General features: G+C 39.6%; 1 protein-coding gene across 1 annotated transcript in view; it reads right to left on the bottom strand.

The window, feature by feature from the left end:
- The window catches only part of fgfr3.S (fibroblast growth factor receptor 3 (achondroplasia, thanatophoric dwarfism) S homeolog), a gene marked incomplete at its 3' end in the record, with an annotated part of 75,985 nt that overhangs the window by 11,433 nt on the left and 37,808 nt on the right, over positions 1 to 26,744 (bottom strand). The window contains 7 exon segments of the mRNA NM_001090701.1: positions 145 to 266; positions 350 to 498; positions 2,372 to 2,559; positions 6,734 to 6,881; positions 7,705 to 7,895; positions 9,723 to 9,846; positions 14,510 to 14,679. Of these exon segments, the coding sequence (NP_001084170.1) occupies positions 145 to 266; positions 350 to 498; positions 2,372 to 2,559; positions 6,734 to 6,881; positions 7,705 to 7,895; positions 9,723 to 9,846; positions 14,510 to 14,679 (1,092 nt within the window).

Here is a 26,744-nt window from a genome sequence, read left to right as displayed (position 1 = left end):
TAATGAGAAGTTTAGTCACAGTTTATTTTCTTGCTGGGTGGCACTGCCCAAACCAAGATGTTGAAAATGGTGAGATTAATAAAGGTGACAAAAACAATTGAAGTACAGCCTGACTAATCACTGCACCTGTTCCACCCCACATACCTTTAAGCATCTTTACAGCTACAGTAGCAGGCTTATTTGGCCTTTCCTTATCAATGCCAATAGCTTCTGCCATCACCACCTGACCGAAGCAGCCTTCCCCGAGGGGCTTTCCTAAAGTCAGCCTGCAAAAGTAAGACAGATAAGTTGCCATCAGCATAAAAGTTATCAACCAAAATCCGATCTATGTCTAACGAATTCCACTTACCTTGATCTCAATAACTCCCACTTGGGGTCAAGTGGCAGGCCAAGTTCCGACACATTAGCCAGCATGGTTCCATCGCTGGAGGACAGATGAGTGATCCTCACCAACGGGGTGTTGGAATTCATAGAAGAGTTGGACTCTAGAGACACCTGCTTAAATAAACCAAACCAATTTGTATTATTGCCAACTGCTGCACCTTGTCTAAATCAATACAAATGAAAGGTGAAACCTCAAAATGGGTGCCCACAGTTCACCAAATGGACTGTCTTTTACTTCTCCTTGTTATTGGTTATTTATTATACTGCTTCACTGCTTAAACTGAACAGATTTGCCCTTTTACAACCAAGTGGCTTAAACGAATAGTTCAGTGTAAAAATAAAAACTGGGTAAATAGAAAGTATGTGCAAAATGAAAAATGTGTCTAATATAGTTAGTTAGCTAAAAATGTAATGTATAAAGGCTGGAGTGACTGGATGTCTTAAATAATAGCCAGAACACTACTTCCTGCTTTGCAGCTCTATTGGCTTCCACTGATTGGTTACCAGGCAGTAACCAATCAGTGACTTGAGGGGAGACTATATGGGTCATAACTGTTGCTTTTGAATCTGAGCTGAATGCTGAGGATCAATTACAAACTCATTGAACAGTTATGTCCCATGTGGGCCCCATTATAGTCACTGACTTACTCAGAGAGCTGAAAAGCAGGAAGTAGTGTTCTGGCTATTATGTTAGACATCCAGTCACTCCAGCCTTTATACATTACATTTTTGCCTAACTAACTATATCAGATACTGAACTGTTTCTTTAAACTGTGTTTGTAGCAGGTAAGCAGCAAAAGTAAACATGGGGGGACTAAGGACTTAAAATGCTACTGTGGTCATAACCACATACTCTAATATAATACTCTGTAATGATATACGAGCACTTCATTGTAAAGCCCTTGGGATGTATATGCCCCCCTTATAATGTTCGATAATATACCTGCTCTTTATACTGAGTGTCATCCAGCACAAATAGGCAGTGAAGAGAGAGATTGTTAGGAGGAACAGTACATTTCAGAGGATAAGAAAGGAGAATATATGTATTCAGTCAGAACTGAATACAGGTTAACAGCCAGTAAAAGAAAATACATGCAATAATGATAGGTGAATTATCACTTATTACATGTGCTATAAAAATTCTATGCATGTTTAGTACTGAGTATTGCTTAGTATTTTAATTATATTCAAGCAGGGTCTATCTTCCAATTATTTTCTTTTAAATAGAGGCCTTCTTTATGAGTATAACGTGCTTCACCTCCAGTAAACTATTCACTGGAATGACATAGCAGAATATATTATACTGTATATTATACTGTATATATGTTGCATGCTGCCAAGGGGAAACCAATGTATAACCGTAGCCATCTGCATGGCGCAGACCTTTCATATTGAACTGCTACAATGCTGGTGATAAATGGAAGTGCAGCTTTGCTTTAAAAACACAGTACACTTTTTTCCTTTGTAAGTAATTTCTCATGGTGCCACAGATGAACTCTTGTGCCCTTATCCGACTGAGCATGGTCAGCAAACTGAAAATCTAGGCAGGCTGAATGTGATTCTTTTTTTGTAACCATATAAATGTGAATGCATGGCAGCTTCTATATAAGATATTTTGGACAATTCCTCTGATATTTTTCCACCAATTTCCTGCCAGATTTAGCCTTTCCCCTTAACCAGCTGGGCAACTAATACGGATGCACAAGTGTTGCAAGAGAGAATTGCCCTCATAGCTTAATTTCCATTTAAAGAAATAATGGAAGATAGGTTCAGTTCATAAAAAGTGAATATATTCCCATTAAAGGGAACAAAAACACCAGTATCAAACCACGTGCCCTGCCAGCTGTGGCAACCGAAGATCCGAGGCCCACAAATCCTGCAGAGCAGTGGGCATGTCGACTCTTCCATAAAGAATAAGTGGAAATTCACCCTTGAGAAAAAACAGAAAGGAGTAGAGTGCAGTAATCTTGTATCTACTTTCTGTTACCTGCCGTTTGAGGGGGAACTTGGAGACTTTATGCACCGGTGGGGCGGTCATTGACTTCTTGGAAGGGACCTTCATGAGGTGGGTGATGACGATGATAACCAACAGTATGAACACAATGGTCGAGGTGACCACAATAAGGACGGTGATAGAGCTGGAAGATGTTGTCAATGCCTTCTCCACTGGTTCTGCTGAGGATAGAGGAGAATCAGATGCAACCGAAAACATGCAGTTCTCATTGCAGAAGCTGTTAGAATGGTATGAGAAGGGCCTACTTTTAGCCTTTTGGTTAGGATTAGAGAGACAACCACATACCTACACTACACTAACCACTAGCCCTACGGAAGTGGTTGGGTGAAAGCAAGTTGAGACATTGGGGCCAATATGCTAATATAGGTGTTAAATTTCAGAGCTTTTTCCCATAGAAGCCAAAAGGCAATTTGTTTTGATCAATCTCATACTGACCAAGTCCTGTCCCTACAATGTTTGGCTTGAAACAATTATTTTCTGAAAACTACTCCAACCAAATCCGCATGGGGGTTTTTCGCCTTATTTTATCACAAAACTTTCCTTTGCCGGGAAAAAATAAGAACAATTTGTGAGAATTTCAGACTGTACAAACGTTTTGGATTTTTTCCTGAAATCTTCGGATTATTGCACGAAACCCAGTGCAGATCAAGATATCTCCGGGACTTCTCCCATTGACTTATATGCAACCTCGGCAGTTCTGAGATGCTGTATTTTCGGATTCTGACTTTTTCCAACCTCGGGTATAATAAATCCCAAAAAATTCAAGTTTTTTTCCCCACTAAAAATTCGGATTTTCATAAGAGGAAACATTTGTGCAGTTGTGTTTACACATGGAAAAATAGAGTATACTAACAAGCTAGTCTTGCCATTTGTTTATAATGTCTAACAACCCTTTTGAAATGTCGAATAATCAGGAGTTAAAATCCCTATTCTCATACACATAATTTACATACAACAGTTCAGTTAAGGGATTTACTTAACATTTCCTATAAGAATATTTCCTGTCCAAACATAGGAGTGTGGTCCATTATTGGTGGGTACAATGGCTGTTGGTATGACACATTTTTATAGTGCAACACAATTGTTATTAATACAATACAAAATAATTCAGGAAACAATGCATCTTTCCATTCATTCATTCTGCTACAATGGATATTTGATAGCAAGAAATAAAAATGGAGAAGAGCCAAGAGTAACAGAGAGCGCTGAGAGAGAGAAAGAAAAGGCGTTTTATCCAGCACCTCGAGGAAAGAAAATCAGGCCATTAACTGATCCAGTGCCACAGTTGGATCAAGGACACTGAATGAGTTAATCACCCATAAGCACATGGTAGTATTATTGAGATTCAGTAAGAAGATCACATGTACAGAAATGCCAAACGGAGTCAGTTAAAACAGGATAATATATATTATCTGATAATCCTTTGCCTTCTCTGTCCCTTTTTAATAAGCCGAGTCATATGCACAAGGCAAAGAGGCCTATACGATCCCAATCTGTGGCCATTGCTAAAGAAACAAATGTGAATGGAGATTCCAAAGGTTACAGAGCTTGCTCTAATGAGCAGAGGTCCATCTGGGCAGATTGTGGACAAAAAAAGAGACCCAGGTATGGCTGAAGCCATTGCATTTTTGGTACATGTATGGGATCCATTATCCAAGCTCTGAAGTACAGGAAATCCATCTCTGTACTGGGAGAATCCTCTATGGTGTCTATATGGCTGTATCTAAGTGGCTCAATCTTTTAGGCAACTTCAAGCTTTGGCAACAACATTCCTTTCATTAAAAAGAGTGCATTCATCCTGAAAGGAGTCTGTTTGGTATTTCTTGGGTACATGGAAAGCGCCACTGAGACAGTGTGATGAGCAAGAATACCTGGGAGAACCGTCAGCCAAGCAGTGTGATGTGAATAGCCAATAGAATTCCCAGCCAGACAAGTATATTCCCCAGCATCCTCAAAGGACACATTGCGTAAAACCAGCACCTCAAGATCCTTATCCGAGGAGTAAACACCGGTAGGCTAAAAAAAGATCAGAGAAATTAAAGATAAAGGAAAAGAGAACGGGGCACATGGAACAAATCAATGAAAGGCAACCCAGATTCCCGGCATAGCTCAGAATACTGAAAGACAAGAATTAGAAACCAAAGCAGATGGAGTTGGCAAAAGACCCAAATGATGACACCTGTAGAAATAAAAAAAAAAAGGACACCAGCCCCCATCACCAGCTTTTTATACACCTGTAGAAAAAAAAAACACCAGCACCCATCACCAGGCTTTATCCTTTTTGTCTAATGGCAACATGCATGCAACTGGCGCCTGCAATAACTGACCCACAACACAGCACAGGCAATGAGCACATGAGATCGAGGAACCAGAATGTTGGCTCTAGAATGGATGTTCAGTTTGTAGTTCTAGAACAGTGATCCCCAACCAGTAGCTTGTGAGCAACCCCTTGGATGCTGCTCCCAGTGGCCTCAAAGCAGGTGCTTATTTTTGAATTCCAGGCTTGGAGGCAACTTTTGGTTTTATAAAAACCAGGTGTACTGCCAAATAGAGCCTCAATGTAGGTTGACAATACACATAGGGGCTACCAAATGGCCAATCACAGCCTTTATTTGGCACCCAGGAACATTTTTCATGCTAGTGTTGCTCCCCAACTCCTTTTACTTCTAAATGTTGCTCACGGGTTCTAAGGGTTGGGGATCCCTGTTCTAAAATGACTACAACGGTACTGGGCAGTAAATGCAAACAAGAGGTTCCCGTGGAATTGTCTGGATCTAATGCTCGCTCAACACAACTTGAATACATTTCTTCCTCTGCAAATGATCAATCAGCTCAGGACTGGATGTCAGTAATAAAATAGATAATAATGCAAGTAATACCATATACTTAGAAGAAAGTATTATGGCTTTGCTAAGGGATGGGGCCAGTCTATATAGAGGACCTTTGCTGAGGTAACTAATAGGACAGCTTCAAGAACAGAAACAAGAGGGGAATGTTCTCCGCACACAGTTAATTGTAACTATCAATTTATAAATCAGGAGTGCCCATACTTTACTAATGCAAGATCTACTTCTAGTGATCTACATCCATAATAGCATTGTGAGCATTCTGTTCCATGGAAAATATTACTTAAATATATTGATTTATGAGAGAATTTATATTGCTATATTTAAGATATAACTATTTCTTATGTAACCGTAACATAAATATCTGAATGAAAAGCATGAAATAGGAGGGAGATTAGACAAGCTGTTTATTGACAGTGTTTTGAGATCTACTGATCACCATCTAAAGGTCTACTGGTAGATCCCCATCTACCATTTGGACATTGCTGATATAAATTATATATATATATATATATATATATATATATATATATATATATATATATATATATATATATATATATATATATATATATATATATATATATATATATATATATATATATATATATATATATATATAGATATATATATATAGATATATATAGATATATATAGATATATATAGATATATATAGATATATATATATATGCAACGGAAGGCTAGGGCACACACATAAGGAGTTACATACCTGGGTGCAATACAGAGATGCAATATTCACTCAAGAAAGATGCTGCTGCACACCAGGGTTTATTGTGAAAAAGTTAGTCCTTTATTTGATCATATATATATATATATATAGATATATATAGATATATATAGATATATATAGATAGATAGATATATATATATATATATATATATATATATATATATAGATAGATAGATATATATATATAGATATAGCAGAATGAGCATTGCTAATTACATTTTAATTAAATGGACAATACACTTACTACCCATTCAAATGGAGTGGGGCTTGTCATGCAGAATAAGGAGAAAGGGTGTCTTTATATATCAAAGATGCCAAGAACGTTACTCTAGGGGGGCAGATTTATTAAGGGTTGAATTGAAAATTTGAATTTTCGAATTTGTTTTATGGTCAAAACTCTCAAATTGTGAATCATCCAAACTATCTACTGGATTCAATTGAGCTTTAGATCCAAATTATCCCCGTTCCTAAAGGTCATTGCATTTCATGAATTAATCCTGACTTTATGGCAAAGTGAAAGTTAGCTGGTTGTGGGTCCTTTTGTGCGACAATCTATTTCAGTGTTGAAGAGCAGAAAGAGTAGCAGATGTTAAGTCACCCAAGGACCCGGTAGATTTTTACCAGAGCACCCAAAGACTTTACGGATAAGAACACCTCTCCCCGTTCACGTGGCTCATATTTGCATCCATACCAAGACTATTTTTTGGGGTGGGGGCAGGCGGAGCCTATAGTTTTACCTGGTGCTGGTTTGTAAATGTGGAGCCAAAAGGATGCCTCGGCTACTCCTATGAAATTGTTGGCTCTACACACATACTGTCCTTCATTGGTCTCGGTCACATTTTTTAGACTTAGGGTAGAATCGACTTCAGTGCCATTGATGAAAGACTGCAGGAACAGATACATGCTGTGACTTCAGTTAGAGGGCAAAAAAGCACATTGCTATGGATACCTAATTGAGAACACATTGTACTTGCCCTTGGGCCCCTTACATAATAATGGGCTTGTGGCCATGTACCTTCCTTCATATGCGTCATGAAACTCCATGGCCAATAAATCATATACAGTATAAGTCAGGCTGACTTTAATGCAAAAACAACACTTTGGAGGCCAACTTGAATATAACCCATAATGCATTTTGCCCCAGCAAACAGCATTCTGGGATTGGAACTGAAAGCATGCGTCATCTACAGAACATGTGTCAGACACACGCAAATAAAGCTGCAGCTGATATCTGTTTATAACATTATTTACGAATATAAAGGCAACGTCTGTAATTGTGTTGAGGATACAAAACACTGCCCGAGAAATTCAGCTTCCAACCCGCATGAGTATAAATGCTGTTTCAATTACCCAGATTTATATATAGGATCCGGAGACAAAATAAAAAGCAAAATCTGCGGTCTGAAGCTGCGGGTGTCATAGCCCATTATAAATAAGCAATGTGCCTCTCCACATCAGAAACAAACCTTTTCATATAATCCAATATATCCCAAGCTTTATGTACAAGCCCAACACTGAGTAGGAGGCGATGAGATTAAAATCAAGGGAGTTATTAAACATACGACAATGGTATCCCTTTAAAAAGGAAATTGTACAGGCGTCTCTGGCCCTAAAACAAAAGATTCTATTTTATAAGCAAATAGTACAACCTTTTAAAGAAAGAGCCACCATCTTTCCTTTTCTGGACATTTCCTCTAGGGCAACTTACTTGCAACACTGAGACGTAAGGATCTCCGTCTGGGCCGTATTTGCTGCCATTCACTTCCACGTGTTTAAGCCACTGAATATGAGGTTGTGCGTCACTGTAGACTTTGCAGTGGAATTCCACGTCGCTCCCAAGCACAACCGTCTGGTTGGCGGGTAACCCAGCCTGAAGGATGGGCCGGTGAGAGGACCTCTCTACAAACCGGAAACAAGGCACCATGTTAGGGTGAAGGGGGGTACATACATGGCAGCTCCCACTCCTATTTATAGCTACAGTTATGTAGAATAGAAATGTTCTGGGCAAACAATTGCTACATCCTCAAAAAAATTGACAGAGCTCTGCACCCTCAGTAAGTTATGCTGGTACTGTTAAAGGACATGTAAACCCTCCCCACGAAAATGTAATTAGCGAACAGTCTCTTTGAAATCATTTGATAACTGTCCCTCTGGTTGTTTAAAGGTTAACAGTAAATCTGCACCATCCCCTTAATCACTCCTTGTCCTCCTCTACCCTCTCTGCCCCCTCCCTCAGAAATGTACTTTGGCTGTTGGCTCATGAGCATGCTCAGTTCTTCTCAGCTCAGATTACTAAACACACTCTCCAGTCTAATAGCCAATGAATAGATAGCATTGGCTGTTACTATAGAAACTCTAGCATAACTTTTTAATCAAAGTATGTTGTGCCTGTGTAAACCTGCATTCTGCATTGCATGAACTTTTCAGCATACATTTATCAATGTTACTGATGATGTGTCAGAGGGAAGATGGCCGCCGGGTGAAAGCTGCTATTTGTTTTAGGAAACTGATAGCGCTGGTAAATGGAGGGGGTATATATGCAGTACAAATGATGTGCTCTGTGTGGGGAATATATGCCAACTTACATACATGGAGGGAAAATGTAGGCTTTACATGTCCTTTAACAAGTGTGAGGTTTATTGTCCATTTACTGTACCTTAAACAGTTCCACTTTAATTTATATAATTTGAACATGTCTATTTAGAAAGCCTACAGAACGCTGGAGATTATGTGTGACTTTCCTTTGGCCTCCAAAGAAGAGGCATGGAACAGATAAATACAAATGTCTGTGGTTACAGAGCATATATTGTCCATTTACTGTCCTTTAAATAGTTCCACTTTAATTGATATACTTTGAACATGTCTATTTAGAAAGCCTACAGAACGCTGGAGATTATGTGTGACTTTCCTTGGCCTCCGAAGAAGAGGCATGGAACAGATAAATACAAATGGAACAGATAAATACAAATGTCCGTGGTTACAGAGCACATCATTTTTGTGTCTCCTGACATGAAATTATAGACCCGACTCCTGCTCCAAACCGGACAGTCTTCTTCATGCTTAAAAGCCATCTCCAAGGCCACGATATTTTTCAAACAAACTTCCATTAAAATATTTAGCACCCCCACAATCTTTAAATAAACAGTTTTTAAGGTGTCCCTGCCAAAACCTTTTTTGGCAGATTCTTTACCCTTTCACTGGACCTACATGAAAGCTCTTCTGAGATGTTGTTGTACGTGAGGCCTAGAGACCCCAATCCCTTCATTTCCTGAGAAGGCATTGTACCACCTGAAGCTCATGAAGAAACCACTATGAAAAGCTGGCAAGCCACCCCAACATTAGACCTGGAACCTGCCAAAAATGGGGGTTAAGTTTCCCAGGTTTTAGGCAATCATTAGAAACCTATTGTAGGGCTGCCAGGAACATAATCTCCTCAGCCGTCCACAGCTATAAAAGCATAAACAAAACAACAAACAAAACAGGTATTGTAACTGTAGCACATGTATACTGAGCTCCTTTAACAGGCACTAAGGGTGGGAGGATCCCAAACAAGGCAAGTGTTCAGGGCCTCTCATGCATATGAATGATACAATTTACATGGAATTAGCCTTACTATGAATGGGCCAAAACTTGTTCTAAACTGATGTCTAGACAAGCAAACTCTTGACGTTCCTCAAAGCCATAGCCTGTACAGCAGCCAGCATAGGTTATACCCGGTAGGCTTACCAAGGACATCAAGTTGATAGGTTTGACGGATGCTTCCATATTTGTTCTCCACCACACACGTGTAGTTGCCTTTATCTGATGGGACCACACTCTCCATAACAAGGCTCCACTGTTGATGTCGGAGCTGCAATATGGAAAACATGCAGCAAGTCAGAATTATGGGCATCTTACTGGATTGTGGTTTGATAAAACGGTTTTATTAAAGGAGTTATCTTCTATAGCATATACTGTATATATATATATATTGAAAGGGTTAGAGAATTCCATTGAACAAAGACTTCATTGGATGTTGATGTCACCAGTAATGATTCAATTGTTGGGCCGGGTAAGCAGAACTTGCTGGAATAGTATGCAAGGTTGATTTAATCACTGTTGCCAAATAACATTTATCTGATACCTGCTTGCTTTTATACATATGTATGGGTGCAGTTACATTGCATTCCTTAGATAAGGCAAGACATCCTCTATAATTGCCGTTGTGCTACCAACATGTATTGCTAACATTGAAGGCTATCTGCTGAAATTTAAAGGTAAGTTCCACTGGCCACCAATGTTTTTTTTTAACTTGTGTAGGGGCCCTGGCCACCAATGTTTTTTAATCTGGGGTGGGGCCTAGACACCAATGTTTTATTTTTCACTTTTGGTGGGGGGGGGGGCTGGTCATCAATGTTTTTTTAACCTTGGGGGTGCTGGCTTTCAATGTTTTTTTTTACTTGTACGGGGGGGGGGCTGCTTGACCATCAATGGGGTGGGCCGGCTCTGGGGAGGGTGGGGTCTGGAAAATATTGTTGTACAGGGCCCTGCGATTTCTGATGGTGGCCCTGTTTGTATGCCTGCTTAGATGATAAAAATGTTTTACACTTCACAGAAAAAAAACCTGCAAAGCAGCCAGAAAAATGTGTGTCTGGAGCCCATCAGCTGAAAGCAGCTACTGATGTTTGAAGGGTCTCCTGAACAGTGTAACAGAAGGTCAAGCATTGCCTTCAAAATGTTGCTGTTTTCATTATTCCTCTACACAACTTTGTTTAAATTTCTCTCTATCACAAGGTCCCTTCTGTTTCTTTTCAGAGCGAGACCTGTGACTGACTAAAATAGATTGGTGACTTCTTGCCAATGGCAAATGTCTTATCTGGGGATGATGGGAGCAGGGCTTTTCTTTAGCTGTGGACAATCTCAGGGAAAACCAGATGATTTAGGGTCCATTATATAAGCTGGTCTTTAGTACATCTGCTACTTGTGCACTGCTCTTAGAGGCTTATTCAAGTTACTCTATAGAGAGGTTGAAAATCAAAGATTTTTGTTTTTTAGATTTAGATGTATAAGGGCATAGACACACGCGAATATGCGGGGAGATTTAGTCCCCCGGCGACGAATCGGTTCTTCTTCGGGCGACTAATCTCCCCAAATTGCTTTCCCGCCAGCAATTTCGATTCTAGCCGACGGGAAGGCAGTTCGGGGAGATTGTTGCCCTGAAGAAGAGGCGATTAGTCGCCAGGCGACTAAATCAGCCCAAATCTGCCCATGTGCTAAAGCCCTTAAAGTTGTGGAATTCTCTCTCTGAAGACATTGTAGTAGCAGATTGATAAAATGGCATTTAACCCTTTCTTGAAACTATCTTATCTATGTTTGGCCTGTGATGAACAAACAACAGAACAAACAGATAAGGGGCCAGACACAGCCAAACAACTTATTCCCTCTGCAACCTTTTACTTTCTTTGTCCTGATAGCCCCTGTCCCAAGATGGAAGCAGCTACATAACATTTTCAGTGGTTTCTAATGTCATTTGCAATTGCAGCTGAAAAGCAGCATTTGTTCATACCTTTCTGTTTCTTGGTTCCAGAGTCAGAACCAGCAGTGCAGAAATTATAAAGAGCCAGACAAGCACTTCTTTTAAACAGCAATGACATTTACAAATAACTTGAAAAACACTGAACTATTTTACTGAATGTATAGTAGAAAGTAGGGATGCACCGAATCCACTATTTTGGATTCGGCCGAACCCATGAATCCTTCGTGAAAGATTCGGACGAATACCGAACCGAATCCTAATTTGCATATGGAAATTAGGGGTGGAAAGGGGAAAACATTTTTAACTCCCTTGTTTTTCGATAAAGTCACGTGATTTCCCTCCCTGCCCCTAATTTGCATATGCAAATTAGGATTCTGATTCGGTTCGGCTGGGCAGAAGGATTCAGTCGAATCCGAGTCCTGCTGAAAAAGGCCGAATCCCAAATAGAATCCTGGATTCGGTGCATCCCTAGTGGACAGTTCATTAGAATGCCGCAGTATTTCATTAGGCCAAGTATCAGCAATGCAGACGTGCACAGGTTAACAGCGGGTGAGAAAGAATGCGTCACCTGGGCCAACCTGTCAAATAATAACAGTGTAATTCACAGGGAAACAGCCAGTCTAAACAAGTTAGAAGAACAAACAATTAGTCTGTTGCCTAAAAATAACATTGTTAGCTTTGTTTAATCATGTAAAACTCATTGTGGTTAATGCAGTTACGAAGGATGAATTACAAATGCTCAGTATTTACATTCGTAGGGCTCTGAATTTAACTCATTCACTACCAGAATGCATTCCACAGGGAGACAGTTTCCGGTGTTAAGGCTAGGGCCAGGCTGGGGGCCGAAATCAGCCATCTGGAATACGCTGGAGTAGCCCCCACTCTCTTCTGCATTCAGAAGTTGAATCGGAAGTGGCGCCTACAGACTCTGCGATGAACTGTGAGTCTCTGCATTGTGAGCAGAAATTCGCCAAAGTCTGTTTGCGTCACTTCCGATTCAATGTTTCTGAATGCAGAAGAGAGCGGAGGCTAATGCCGAGGTAGAGCTGAAATAAGCCAGTGTATTTCAACTAACTGATTGTGGCCCGAGCCTAAAAGCTCTGAAACTGACAATGTCGGAAGATTGTCCTATCCAGGTCTGGACTGAGAATTAAAATAGGCCCTGGCATTTCAGGTACACAGAGACCCAATCAGCCCATATAGAGGCCCAAACAGCCCCCACCAGCCCACTAAATACGGACTTTCTATGGCACCATATAGCAGCCCCTCTGGCATTTGCCAGAACCCACAGATTGCCAGTCCGGGCCTGGTCCTATCCTTTCATTATCCAAATTGTGGAACATGGTTGGTCACAGCTGACAGAAGCTGCTGGGTACTGGGCCAGCCGGAACACCTCATGCATTTTAATGTTTTTTCTTCCTCTTGGACACATTCCAATCATCCTCTTCTTAATCACTATCCTCATCTACTTATATAGCAGAGCAATATATACCCTAAGACCATTAAGTTTTTCATTTAGGACATGAGGAGTAACTTTATTCGCCAGCCATGGATTTGTGGCGAAATTCCAAATTTCCCCATGTACGAATTTTTCGTAAACTGCAGTGACAAAACGCCCATAAAAAAAAAAGCCCAGTGACTTTAATGCATTTGGAGGAAAAAAGTCGGCATAAGAAATAAAGTCCATTGACTTCAAGGCATTAGGACAAAAAAGTCGCCATAAGAAAAAATGCCCATTGAATTTAATGCAGTTGGAGAAAAAAAGTTGCCATCAGAAAAAACACCCTTGACTTTAGTGCATAAGGACAAAAACAGTCGCAATAAGAAAAAACGCCCATTGAATTTAATGCATTAGGACAAAAACAGTCGCAATAAGAAAAAACGCCCATTGACTTTAATGCATAAGGAGAAAAACAGTCGCAATAAGAAATAACGCCCAATGACTTTAATGCAGTTGGAGAAAAAAGTCGCCATATGAAAAAACGCTAAATGACTTTAATTCAGTTGGAGAAAAAAGTCGCCATCAGAAAAAACACCCATTGACTTTACTGCATTAGGACAAAAACAGTCGTCATAAGAAAAAACGCCTATTGACTTTAATGCAGTTGGAGAAAAAAGTCGCCATAAGAAAAAAAAGCCCATTGATTTAATTCATTTGAAGTGAGAAGAATTGTTGCGCGCGTAAAAATGTGTTGGGTATAAAAATTTGTCGCGCATAAAAACGCCCATTGACTTCAATGCGTTTCACTCATCTATGACATCAGGACTCATATGTACCCTAAAAACAAGGAACTAAAGAGCGAGCGTTCTGTTCTTGCTGCAGTGGGTTTAAGGGATTACTGGAGCCTGTTGGTACCAAACAACAATGTAATGTCCCCATCATGTGTGTCATGTGTTTGACTTTTACATCCCCATCATTTTCACATGTGCTTTATTGAGTAGAAAGCATGTAAACTGATTGGTGAATGAACAAGACTACAATTAGGAATACAGGGGAAATGTATACAAATGTACCCTTACATACTGTACATGGGAAATAAATATTCCCAATGCTAGTAGCCGACAGAAATTTTCTAACCTGTCTGATCATCTCAACGACCTATCGCCATCTCAGGAAAAATGTAGGGACGGACGATAATCATACGTAACGGAGATCCGTACGATCAAATCTTTGCGTCTATGGCCAGCTTTAGTATGAAGTTGGTTTTTATGTGGCCTTTGCCCTCTATTGTTCTGCAAGGATTTTCCACTAGATTTTGGAACATGGGATTTGCTTTTATTCATATGTAAATTTGGCCACTAATGTTGGGCTTTCAGGCCAGCTCCTATCAAGTGTAACAAAAAGGTGCCCTACTCTCTACTTGAGAAACAGAAGAAACAAAGAGCCACTGAGTATCTACATCCAAAGTACCAACATTCAAATACATTCCACAGTTGGGCATTTATGATCAAAGAGAAGTAACAGTGAACCATAGAGTATTGAACAAGAATAACTCACTTTGATGCCACCAATACGATGTTCCCCCCTGAACTCCTTTCCGTTCTTTAGCCAGTGGATGGTAGGGGTGGGATTCCCTGCGGCTGGGCACCGGAAGCGGATTGTGTTAGCAGCAGGGACTGCAATAAGTTTCTTTTCCATCCTCTCAGGTTGGGTCCAGCGAGGAGGTTCTAGGATAAGAGGGAACAAGCAAAGCGACAATGAAGGTGTGATAAATTTATTGTCTTCAACCCAAGACTTTATTTTTAATAGTCTTCTATTGTGACCCAGCTCTTTGTCAGTCTTAAATAAACATAACTTATGCAATCAACCTATTCTTTCACCAGTATCATATGAATAAGGATCCATTTATGTCTCTGAAACACATGAATAGGACATAATAACAACTACTTAAAGGAGAACTAAAGCCTAAACAAAGAAGTAGGTAGAAATGTAGCTCCCCATCTTCTTTTCTGCTGATTCACTGCACATGCTCTGTGCTGCTGTCACTTACTGAGCTTAGGGACCCACTCACAATATACAGTACACATAGAATAGAAATGTCACAAGATAAGGCTGATTAGTAATTAATACACATATTTACTACATGGCAGCACAGAAACCAGTGCAATTAGCATCAGAATTTAATAATCAGCAAACCTGTAGCATCAGCTTATATTACAGCCAGGGAAGGTCATTTTCTGCTGGATAATTAGTGACGAGCCCTAAGCTTAGCTTCTCAACAGCCAATCAGAGCCCACTGAGCATGTGAGTGTCACAGACACTTTCCAAGATGGTGACCCCCTGTGACAAGTTTGAAGTCCTGGATCATTGCTGCTATTGACAAGCTCAAACTTTAGCCTCGTGCAATAAGCTCAGTATATAAAATATGGCATTTTTAGCCACATTCATGTTTAGGGTTTAGTTCTCCTTTAACACAATGACCATACATTACGCAACACATAACACATATTAATAAAACAGCAGCCTTCAGTTACTGAGAGTTCTAGTTCAAAAACAGCTGGGGAGCTGAGCATCTTACCCTAGCCATAAAATGCAAAGTAAAAACATCCTTTTAACAGAGATAAGTAGCTCAGAAATTCCATGTACACTGGTGTCACTCTGTGATAAAGAACAGGTGTTGGGTGCAAACATTCGCCTTGTTTGCTCTACACTGTATAATCTTGCCTCTGGTATGTACGCAGCCCGAGCGCAGCACCAGATTGATTATTTCTCATTTACTGTATCTCACATTTTATTTACAGTGCCCCACTGGCATGGGATCCGCCTCTGGATAATATTGGTACAGGGCAGCTCAATATTCAGATCGATAAGACATAAGATGATAAATATTAGAGTTTCACAGGAAGAATATTAAACTTGAAACTGAGAGATCTAAACGGGTCCATGAGCGCAGCGATTCCCAGCATTTGTTTGATGGAGGACGCGGAGTGATGCCTACCCTATGGGAATGTATACATGGACTTTGCACACAATTATATCATGGATATACTCATTTATGTGCGTCTTCATTTTAGGCAACGGGCCTTTAGAATCCCTTTAGAACACTGTTCTTTCCCCCTAGACCTTGAAATGTAAATTTTGCTGGAATTTGGTAAATTGTAGTTAAACATTATACAGCAGCAGCCTAAGCCACTAATTAAAGTATTTGGCAAAGAGAACTTTGTTTTGTACAGGTATGGGACCTGTTATCCAGAATGCTCGGGACCTGGGGTTTTCCGGACAAGGGATCTTTCCATAATTTGGATCTTCATACCTTAAGTCTACTAGAAAATCATGTAAACATTAAATAAACCCAATAGGCTGGTTTTGATTCCAATAAGGATTTATTGTATATCAGTTTGGATCAATTACAAGGTACTGTTTTATTATTACACAGAAAAAGGAAATCATTTTTTAAAATTTGGATTATTTGGATAAAATGGAGTCTATGGGAGACAGCCTTTCCATATTTTGGAACCTTCTGGATAACGGGTTTCCGGATAATGGATCCCATACCTGTACAATACTATTGCTATGTGTATGGCCATCTTAACAAAGATGAAAATGTGCTGGTGATTTTAGAGTGATGCCACAATGGGCATCTCTTCAGCGTGGCACAGGCAAACTCCTCAGCATAGTACATGACAGGGTTTCCTAGTTTTACTCTCAGGGGTTCCCATATGAAGAATGACAGTCAGATCCACAATCCAAGGACTCTGTAATTATAAGACTAATTTTACTGCTTTGTACTAAGAAATTCCACCTTATTAGAGGGGATTATGGATACCCATCAAACACAGTGACCCATTTTAGTTTCTGATGTACAAGGTAAGAATCCCAGGTGCAAATGAATACAAAATAAGGTATATCATTCTATGATAAAATAAAAAAAATTCAGCAAATGAAATTAAGTGTCTGCACCTTGTTTGGTGGGTGCAAATGACAGCTGTCATCCATCATAAGGGTCTAAAATGAAGGCACTTAAGTAGGTTCCTCAAATTAGCATACCATATATACACAATTGGGTGGTAAGTGGGAACTACACCAACTGGAATACATTTACATGTTAAGCATTGTTGAATACATTTTCATTTATAATGTGTACAGTATTTCCCCAGGTAATTGGTGTGAGCCTTTTTACTGGAGATGCCTGCGTTTGAAGGATTTTCTATCTTTCTCGCTTTGATTTTCTAGGAAATCCGTGGAGTAAAAGTGACTTTGCATTTAATAAAGTCACCCTTACAGAATGGCCCAGTGAAGTTATGGCTAGTGAAGTTTAGGGATGCACCGAATCCAGGATTCGGTATTCGGCCAGGATTCGGATTCGGCTGAATCCTTGTGCCTGGCTGAACAGAATCTGAATCCTTAAAATCATGTGATTTTTCGTCACAAAACAAGGAAGTAAAAAACTTAATGCGCGACTCTATTTTTCTCTCCCCCTCACTGATTTGCATATGCAAATTAGGGTTTGGATTCGGTTCGGTATTCGGCCGAATCTTTCACGAAGGATTCGAGGGTTCGGCCGAATCCAAAAAAGTGGATTCGGTGCATCCCTAGTGAAGTTGTTCAAGTGAAAGGCATACACTGTAAGTGGAAGGTCTCTGGGATTTCCTACCAATAATCTGAGAATATTTTTCCTGTAAATGTTAAACCCCCAACATGCATTTAATATAGGTTTCCAAGATGCCATGTAGATTCAATGGAAAGTTACCTACAAAGGTATAAAGGAGTCAAGTAAATCAGAACTTATGAGAAGACGGTTGAATGTTAAGAAAATCTAACACATCACACATGAACATACAATTTATACAGTTACAGATATGTTGGAGTACAGTCATGGGATCTATTATCTGGAGTTCTGAATTATGGAAAGGCTATCTACCACAGACTCCATTTTATCCAAATAATCCAAGTTTTTAAAACTGATTTCCTTTTTCTCTTTAATAATAAAACAGTAGCTTGTACATGATCCAAACTAAGATATTATTAATCCTTATTAATAACAGAACCAGCCTATTGGGTTTATTTAATGTATTCATGATTAAAGGTGTGGTTCACCTTTCAGATAACTGTTAGTATGATGTAGAGAGGGATATTCTGAGACAATTTGTAATTGGTTTTCATTTTTTATTATTTATGGTTTTTGAGTGATTTAGCTTTTTATTCAGCAGCTCTCCAGTTTGCATTTTAAGCAATCTGGTAGCTAGGGTCCAAATTACCCCAGCAACCATGCACTGATTTGAAAAGAGACTGGAATATGAGTCAGAAGGCAAATAACTATAAAATTATAAAAAAAATAATAATGAAAATTTATTGAAAAGTTGCTTAGAATTGGCCATTCTATAACATACTAAAAGTTACCTTAAAGGTGAACAACACCTTTAAGGTATGAAGATCCAAATTATGGAAAGATCCGTTATCCGGAAAGCCCCAGGTCTGGCGCATTCTGGATAACAGGTCCCATACCTGTAATATAGGCACTGTTTGAACTAGTTCAGTAACCCAAAGAAACCAACAAGAAGATAGACTTTTTTGGTCTTGTACAGTTAGAATTATGATAGTCAAAATATGACTGGCCCCTATGGATAACTGCAATGAATTTAGGAGGCTAAACTCCCCAAAAAACGATTACTTGCTATATAGTCATACAGTATACAGTTATATGTTCTCCAATAGAAAGCCTTCTATGAGTAGTTTCCCCAAAGAAAAATGTCACCATCTAACCCTGGCAAAATACAGTCCAACTGATCTATACTCATCTTATACTCATCAGTTGTTGAGGTTGGGAGTCCTGTGCAAATCCCACTTTTAGGATCAGCTTAATTCTATTTTAGAGATCCAGGCTTCCAATGACAGACCAGCAGTAGGTCCCTGCAGAACTCCCACTACTTTTCAATTTGCCTGCTACATTTAGAAAGCAATTGTCTTTCAGCGTGAAGAATGGGTGCCAACTCTGTAGCCTTGTCAAGCAAACAAGGTTTTGTAGAATGACGGTAATGATTTTTATTTGTGATTTGCCTCCAACCACACACACAGCAGGATTCCTACTGTTCTCAGCAGAGGACGAGGCCCTATAGCAGGAGTGAGACTTGGAGGTTGTATTCCACACCAAAGCTGGCCATAGACGCAAAGATCCGATCGTACGAATCATCGTACGATCGGACTTCCCCATCCCCCGACCTGTCACTAACCATTCCGATCAAATAAAGTAAAAAAGAACAGCCGACCACCAAAGCTGGTGACAGTCTCACTCTGAAAATCGTACGATCGGCAATACACGTAGAGATATTATCGGCAGCCGACAGAAATCTTTTAACCTGTCGATCGACCAAACGACCGATCTCTGCCGGACAAAAAATGTCGGGACTCTCCACACACTGTCCGAAAATCCTTGATTCGTACGATCAGATCTTTGCGTCTATGGAAAGCTCAAGTCATTGACAGGTTGGGTAGGAGAAAAAAAACAGAGAGATGTACTCTGTAATTAATTTTAGCTCATGCAGTCCTTTCCCCCCATGCAATGTTACAGCATTGACACAAATGAGTGTATTTATAGAACGTTAATAAAGTCTGCCTTCGTAATATCTCAGGAACATAAAGGAACCATCTGCTATTATGTATTTGTCAAGATCCTCAAGAGCAGATGGTCAAAGATCAGGCAACTGCACTCTCCCAAACAATAGATGGATAGAAGGCAGAACATCACATGAAGGCTCACGGAAAGGATTTACACACAGGTGACGGAACACTGACAGTTTCATTCCGAATAAATTATTGTAACTGGAGAACTTATATTTTCATCATCATCATCTCAGCCGTACTAAGGTGTCCCTGATAAACCTTTTGCAGTACAGCTCCTGGCAGGGCGAGCATTGATACTCTCATTCTAACAGGACTTGGCAGTCCTTCCACTTCAGATCACCTCTCTATGGTACTAATACTCTTTATTTGAGGTCAGCAGATGGATGAGACAGGGTTCCACGCAATGCAATGTTTCTTAAAAATGTCAACCAAAGAAGCCAGATACTGGAGGGCAGCCTTCAAGTAGTCAGTCAGTTGTGATATTTGCTACAGAACCATTCCCGCTTCTCAGACTTTCAGGACTGCCTGACTTTTTTCTAACCCGTTTTAAAAGATCTCTAAAAACACATTTATTTAGAGAAGCCTACCCTAACTCTGTTTTGCTACGAAATTACATCTCTCACCTGCTTATTTCTGATCTTGCCCACTCCCACACCTTGTGTCTCATTCCCTTCCTCTTTAGATTGTAAGCTCTTTGCAAAGGGCCTTCCTCAACTTTTGTACCGATACTGGTCATTATGTGTGCAACTATGTATGTTCTATGTACAGTAGAACTCCCATTTTACATCTCCTGATTTTAAGTTTCCCCTCATTTTACATTGTTGTTTTGTGGTCCCACCTATATATTGTGCATAATACGTTTCGCTGATTTTACACCTTTTTTCTCTGGTCACCTGGTAAAACGGGGGTTCTACTGTATGTAATTCATGTGATTTCTATGTATAAACACATTTATTTTACAGCGCTGTGCAATATGTTGGCGCTATAAAAATACATGTTAATAATAATAAGAGAAAACAGGGTTTCCTTCCCAGGATACTCTCTGCTTTGCACACAAATGTGCGTGGGTCTCTTCACTCCAATTGCTTTTTATTATGACTCAACATATGCTGCTGATCAAAAAACCCTGCACTACACCAAAAAGCCTCTATCATGGTTTTGAAAATGAAAATAATATTGCTGGGAGCTGATCGTGACTGTGCTTTAAAACTCGGTGGGGGAGCTAAAAGGGGACTTGTCACTCAGACATAAATACGTGTATAATAAAAGTCCTTTTCAAATTAAACATGAAATCCAAATTCTTTTTTTTTATTAAACCACTCATAGCTGTTGTAAAGTAATTTAAGAATCTCAGCTGTCAATCAAATATTGTCTGCCTTAGGCATAGAGGGGGGCCAGGCAATTACTTTCTTAAGACCTACTGGTAAATAAAGCATTAGAGAGATTATTATATGACCCCCTTAAATATTTATGCATAGTTATCATATCACCTCTTAAACGCCTCTTCTCCAGCATGAACATGCTTTGGCCAGTCTTTCTTCAGAGCTAAGATTTTCCATACCTTTTACCAGCTTAGTTGCCCTTCTCTGGACCTTCTCTAATACAATAATGTCCTGTTTGAGAGATGAAGACCAAAACTGTACGGCATATTCTAGATGGGGGTGACGGGTCCCCTTTAAACCTATTGGTTTACTGAAAAAGGGTGCTCTTCTAGTGAGACTCAAGCTAGAGTGCTGCGTGGGTCCATTTTTTGGAACCCGTACCCGACCCATACCCTCAACCTGCAATCAGCAACCCGGACCCGCATTCTTACCCGTTTGGACCCACTACCCGACTTGCAAGTACCTTATCCGCAACACGGACCCGCTGACCATCAAGAATCAGGAAGTGCTGCTATTGTAAACTGGAAGTGACATCAACGGAAGTAGGCGTGATTAGGAAAAAGAAGTAAAAATCGCTATTGAGAAGACTTGCAGAACCCGGTCTATACCCGGAACTTCTACCCGCATGTTTTTGGGGTAACCAGCAGGTACCCGACCAACTGCAGGACTCATCTTGCCTCCTGTCCCAGTACGTTTATAACTGCCCTGGGCCATACCCAGCAGAGATAACAGCTTAGGGAATACCAACTTTAACAGCTAATTATCTGCTCATAAGCAACTTTTCATGAGCCAATGAGCTTCCCCAAGGAGCTTGCAATATGGAACATTTGGATTCTGGATTCCCAGTAAAGCAAATAGGAAAAAAAAAAAAAAAAAAGATAAACTCATATATTTTTCTCAATATGTTTAGCTTGAAGTGAGATTTCTGTTCTAACATTAGATAAGAAAGTGTTTGTAGCACAAGTCTTCCCATTGCAGTGCACACAAGGACGCGCAGTACTTGAAAAAAATAAGATGTGCACTTCAATGTCTCCTTCCTGCAATTTTCTCTTAAATAAATTCTGACTGTGGGAGAGAATCAATTCTGCCTGAAACCTTCAAAGAAAAAAAAAAAAGTGATTAAAACAGGAATAGCCCAGTCTAGAGGAGTGTTCTGCCCAGATGTTAATGAAACAGCAAATATATTACCCAACACTTGCCTATACCCTTAAGGAAAATGAACATTAATGGAAAAAGAAAAGATAAGCTCTTCCCTGTCTTTGTCTAAATACATACTTTCAATCAACTGAGCTACTGAACTGGTAGACAATGTAATTGAAAAATACTTGACTTCTTTATATTGGGAACTGGGAGTATTGGATAAGCTTTGCAATCACACGCTGGACTTTAGAAACGACTTGATTCTCCTCAATCCAGAGACAAGAAAACCTCTACTCCATAATAACTGTATCATCTGACATACAATTCTTTGCTGAAGCCCATTATCATAACATATCATCTGCTTATTCAGTGTCACCAGTCTATAGGGTGCCATAAAGACAAAGGGGTCTATGTTGTTACCTTTAAACTTACTTAAAGGAACAGTAACACCAAAAACTGAAAGTGTCTTAAACGAATGCCAATATAATATACTGTTGCTCTGCACTGGTAAAACTGATGTGTTTGCTTCAGAAACTCTACTATAGTTTATATAAACAAGCTGCTGTGTAGCCATGGGGGCAGCCATTCAAGCACAGGATACACAGTAGATAACAGATAAGTACTACTATAGTTTATATAAACTAGCTGCTGTGTAGCCATGGGGACAGCCATTCAAGCACAGGATACACAGTAGATAACAGATAACTACTACTATAGTTTATATAAACAAGCTGCTGTGTAGCCATGGGGGCAGCCATTCAAGCACAGGATACACAGTAGATAACAGATAATTACTACTATAGGATACACAGTAGATAACAGGTACATTCTGTGGAATCCCATTGTATACTACAGAGCTTATCTGTTATCTGCTGCCTTTTCTCCCTTTTCAGCTTTGAATGGCTGCCCCCATGGCTACACAGCAGCTTGTTTATATAAACTATAGTAGTACTTATCTGTTATCTGCTGTGTATCCTGTGCTTGAATGGCTGCCCCCATGGCTACACAGCAGCTTGTTTATATAAATTTTAGTAGAGTTTCTGAAGCAAACACACCAGTTTTACCAGTGCAGCACAACAGTACATTATATTTTTATTACTTTAAAATACTTTAATTTTTTGGTGTTACTGTTCCTTTAAGATAAGCAAATTATTACATGGAATAGAATTTAAATTAGCAATGCTAATTCTTCTAGGAAAAGGGAAATCAATAGAAGACCCACGAACAACACAATAATCAGTGTGGCACAAAAAACACACGTGTACCTCAAACAGAACAAAGGATATTAAAGCAAATCAGAAGTAAATAACATTTTAACAAAACAATAAAAAATAAATGCTCTTTAAGGCTACAAATGTATTGCTATTCCTACTTTTTATTACTTGTGTTTCTATTCAGGTCTCTCCTATTCATATTCCAGTCTCTTTTGTATTGTTGCTAGGGGTCACTTGAACCCTAGCAACCAGATTGCTGACATTACAAACTGGAGAGCTGCTGAATAAAAATCTAAATAACTCAAAAAGCCCAAATAATAAAAAATGAAAACCAAATGCGATGTCTCAACATCATACTAAAAGTTAATTTCAAGGTGAACAACCCCTTTAAATATATTTCTCGTCCCAGATGAAATAGAAAAATAATAAAAAGAATATGAAATTGATTATGTCTGAGTAATTCTCATGTTAGTAACCTTCAAAGGACAACGACATGGATGGGATAGGGAAAAAATTATCATCTTCCTCCAGTCTGCTGAAATGCAGCAGACATATATTTAAATATAAATAGGAGCCTCAACCTCATACCAAGAACTTTTTTTTCAACCTCTTTATTGCTAAGGATATTATGAAATAGGTTGTTCAGCGTTGCCTTAGAAGTGCTTTAGTAAGACATTATTCCCTGAAAAATATTAGTCATAGAGTTCAGATCTTCCTTTTTGTTCCATTACTTCCCACACTCCCCAAATAACCGTGTTTTTACTGACTGTAATTCTAAAGCCAACACTTAGTGCTGTAAATATTGCATCACGTCTGTCCCATGTCTGTCTGGCCTGCTTAGAGAATAATCCATTGCACCCGGAGGCTCTTGAGAAATTGGGAGAAAATGGACTCTAATACATAGTTACATAGTTTAATTGGGTTGAAAAAAGACAAAGTCCATCAAGTTCAACCCCTCCAAATGAAAACCCAGCCCCATACACACACCCCTCCCTACTTTTAATTAAATTCTATATACCCATATCTATACTAACTATAGAGTTTAGTATCACAGTAGCCTTTGATATTATGTCTGTCCAAGAAATCATCCAAGTCCCTCTTATAGTCATTAACTGAATCAGCATCACAACATCACCCGGCAGTGCATTCCACAACCTCACTGTCCTGACTGTGATGAACCCCCTACGTTGCTTCAAATGAAAGTTCTTTTCTTCTAGTCTGAAGGGGAGGCCTCTGGTACAGTGATCCACTTTATGGGTAAAAAGGTCCCCTGCTATTTGTCTATAATGTCCTCTAATGTACTTGTAAAGTGTAATCATGACCCCTCGCAAGTGCCTTTTTTCCAGAAAAAACAACCCCAACCTTGACAGTCTACCCTCATAATGTAAGTCTTCCGTCCCTCTAACCAGTTTAGTTGCACTAAGTCTCTGCACTCTCTCCAGCTCATTTATATCCCTCTTAAGGACTGGAGTCCAAAACTGCCCCCATACTCCAGATGAGGCCTCACCAGGGACCCATAAAGAGCCAGAATTATGTTTTCATCCCTTGAGTTAATGCCCTTTTTTATGCAAGACAGAACTTTATTTGCTTTAGTAGCCACAGAATGACACTGCCCAGAATTAGACAACGTGTTATCTACAAAGACCCCAAGATCCTTCTCATTTAAGGAAACTCCCAACACACTGCCATTTAGTACGATGCATCCATATGTTTATATATCCACTGGGATGACTATGAAGATTTTCATTCATCCAGGCCATGGTATATCTAGTATAGGTAAATCTAAAAACAACTGGACTTGCTGAGTAATCAATGAAGACGTATCACTACTCATCCGAGCATCTTCTTCAGTACAACTGACTGGTGTGGGAAGTTCTCGGCACATAAACTCTTCCACTAATCCAATCACAATGACACATTGTAACTCTTCAAAGAGGTGACATCTGAAGAAACTCACAGAGGTCTACACCTCTGTGAGTTTCTTCAGATGTCACCTCTTTGAAGATTCTGTGTAGTTGTGATAGGATTATCCAATGTGTCATGCAACTCCTAGATACAGGTGTTAGAGTTGCATGAATGGACGTGTGAAGTGTTCTTAATCCGCGGGGTACAGATGTTAGAACAGCATTGTATGTAGCAGACAGGTGGTGTCGAAGGCCCCCGTCTCTGTTCAGGGATGGTTTCTCCACCTTGACATGAATCGACTCTTTTACGCCTCATTCAAACCAGCGGTCTTCTTTATCCAAGATTTGGACATTGTTATCTTTAAATGAGTGTCCCTTGTCTTTTAGGTGTAGAAAAACAGCCGAGTTTTGCCCTGTAGAGTTCGCCCTCCTGTGCTGAGCCATTCGCTTGGAGAGCAGTTGTTTTGTCTCCCCAATGTATAGATCTGTGCACTCCTCGCTACACTGGACTCCGTATATACCACATTGCTTTGTTTTTCTTTTGGTGTTTGATCCTTTGGGTGTACCAGTTTTTGTCTCAGTGTGTTGCTAGGTTTGAAAACACAGGGACATGGTGTTTGTTGAAAATCCTCCTGAGTTTCTCTGACACTCCAGCTACATATGGAATGACTATGTTTCGCCTACTATGTGTCTCCGGGCGGTTATTTCTATTGGTGTTCCTGTTGGGCTTGGTTGCTGCTGTTTTGAGTATTTCAGTATATTCGAATTTATTAGAGTTAAAAAACTCACATGAATTTGAATTTTGACCTTTGATAAATGGGCCACTAAGAGTGATGAAGACACCCTATTGGTCATAAGCAAGGATGGCCAAGGCAGCAAGGCATTTGAAGAAAATAAACCATCAATTAAGGTCAACTGTGGAACCCAAAATACAATGGTCAGTTGTAGTTTATTAGGATGCTATAGGTAACAATAGTTAAAGACAAATCATCACAACCAATCAAACCTTCTACGTAACACCCCAACAAAGGTAACATACACCCCGACATGTCCTTAAAAATAAATATACATGGTTATTCCCTGCACACACAATGAAAAAGGAACACTTGTATGTATAGTACATTTAGAGGAACATTTTACAAGGGTCAAATTTCTAATTCATAGGAGTTTTTTTTTTAAAGTCCAGTAACATAAAAAAAATAATAAAAAAAATATGTTTCTACTTAACGAAAAAAAAAAACCACCAAGGCAGTTTTAACTTTCAATTCGCAAAAAGTCTTTATCAAGAAATTACTTACTGATTCTCTGCTTGCGCTCCTCTTCAGAAACGGCGACAGGGCGACGATCCATCGTGGGTGCTCGATTTCTCCTCCCTGGCTATCTCCTATAGAAGGCAAGGAGGAAAAATCGAGCGTCGCATGATGGATTGTCGCCCTGTCACTGTTTCTGAAGAGGAGCGCAAGCAGAGAATCAGTAAGTAATTTCTTAATAAAGACTTACAAAATTGAAAGTTAAAACTGTCTTGGTGGTT

The sequence above is a fragment of the Xenopus laevis genome, chromosome 1S, assembly GCF_017654675.1.
Source record: "Xenopus laevis strain J_2021 chromosome 1S, Xenopus_laevis_v10.1, whole genome shotgun sequence".
Taxonomy (NCBI): domain Eukaryota; kingdom Metazoa; phylum Chordata; class Amphibia; order Anura; family Pipidae; genus Xenopus; species Xenopus laevis.
Note: the sequence above shows the minus strand (reverse complement) of the source record. Positions and strands in the feature narration are given on the sequence as shown.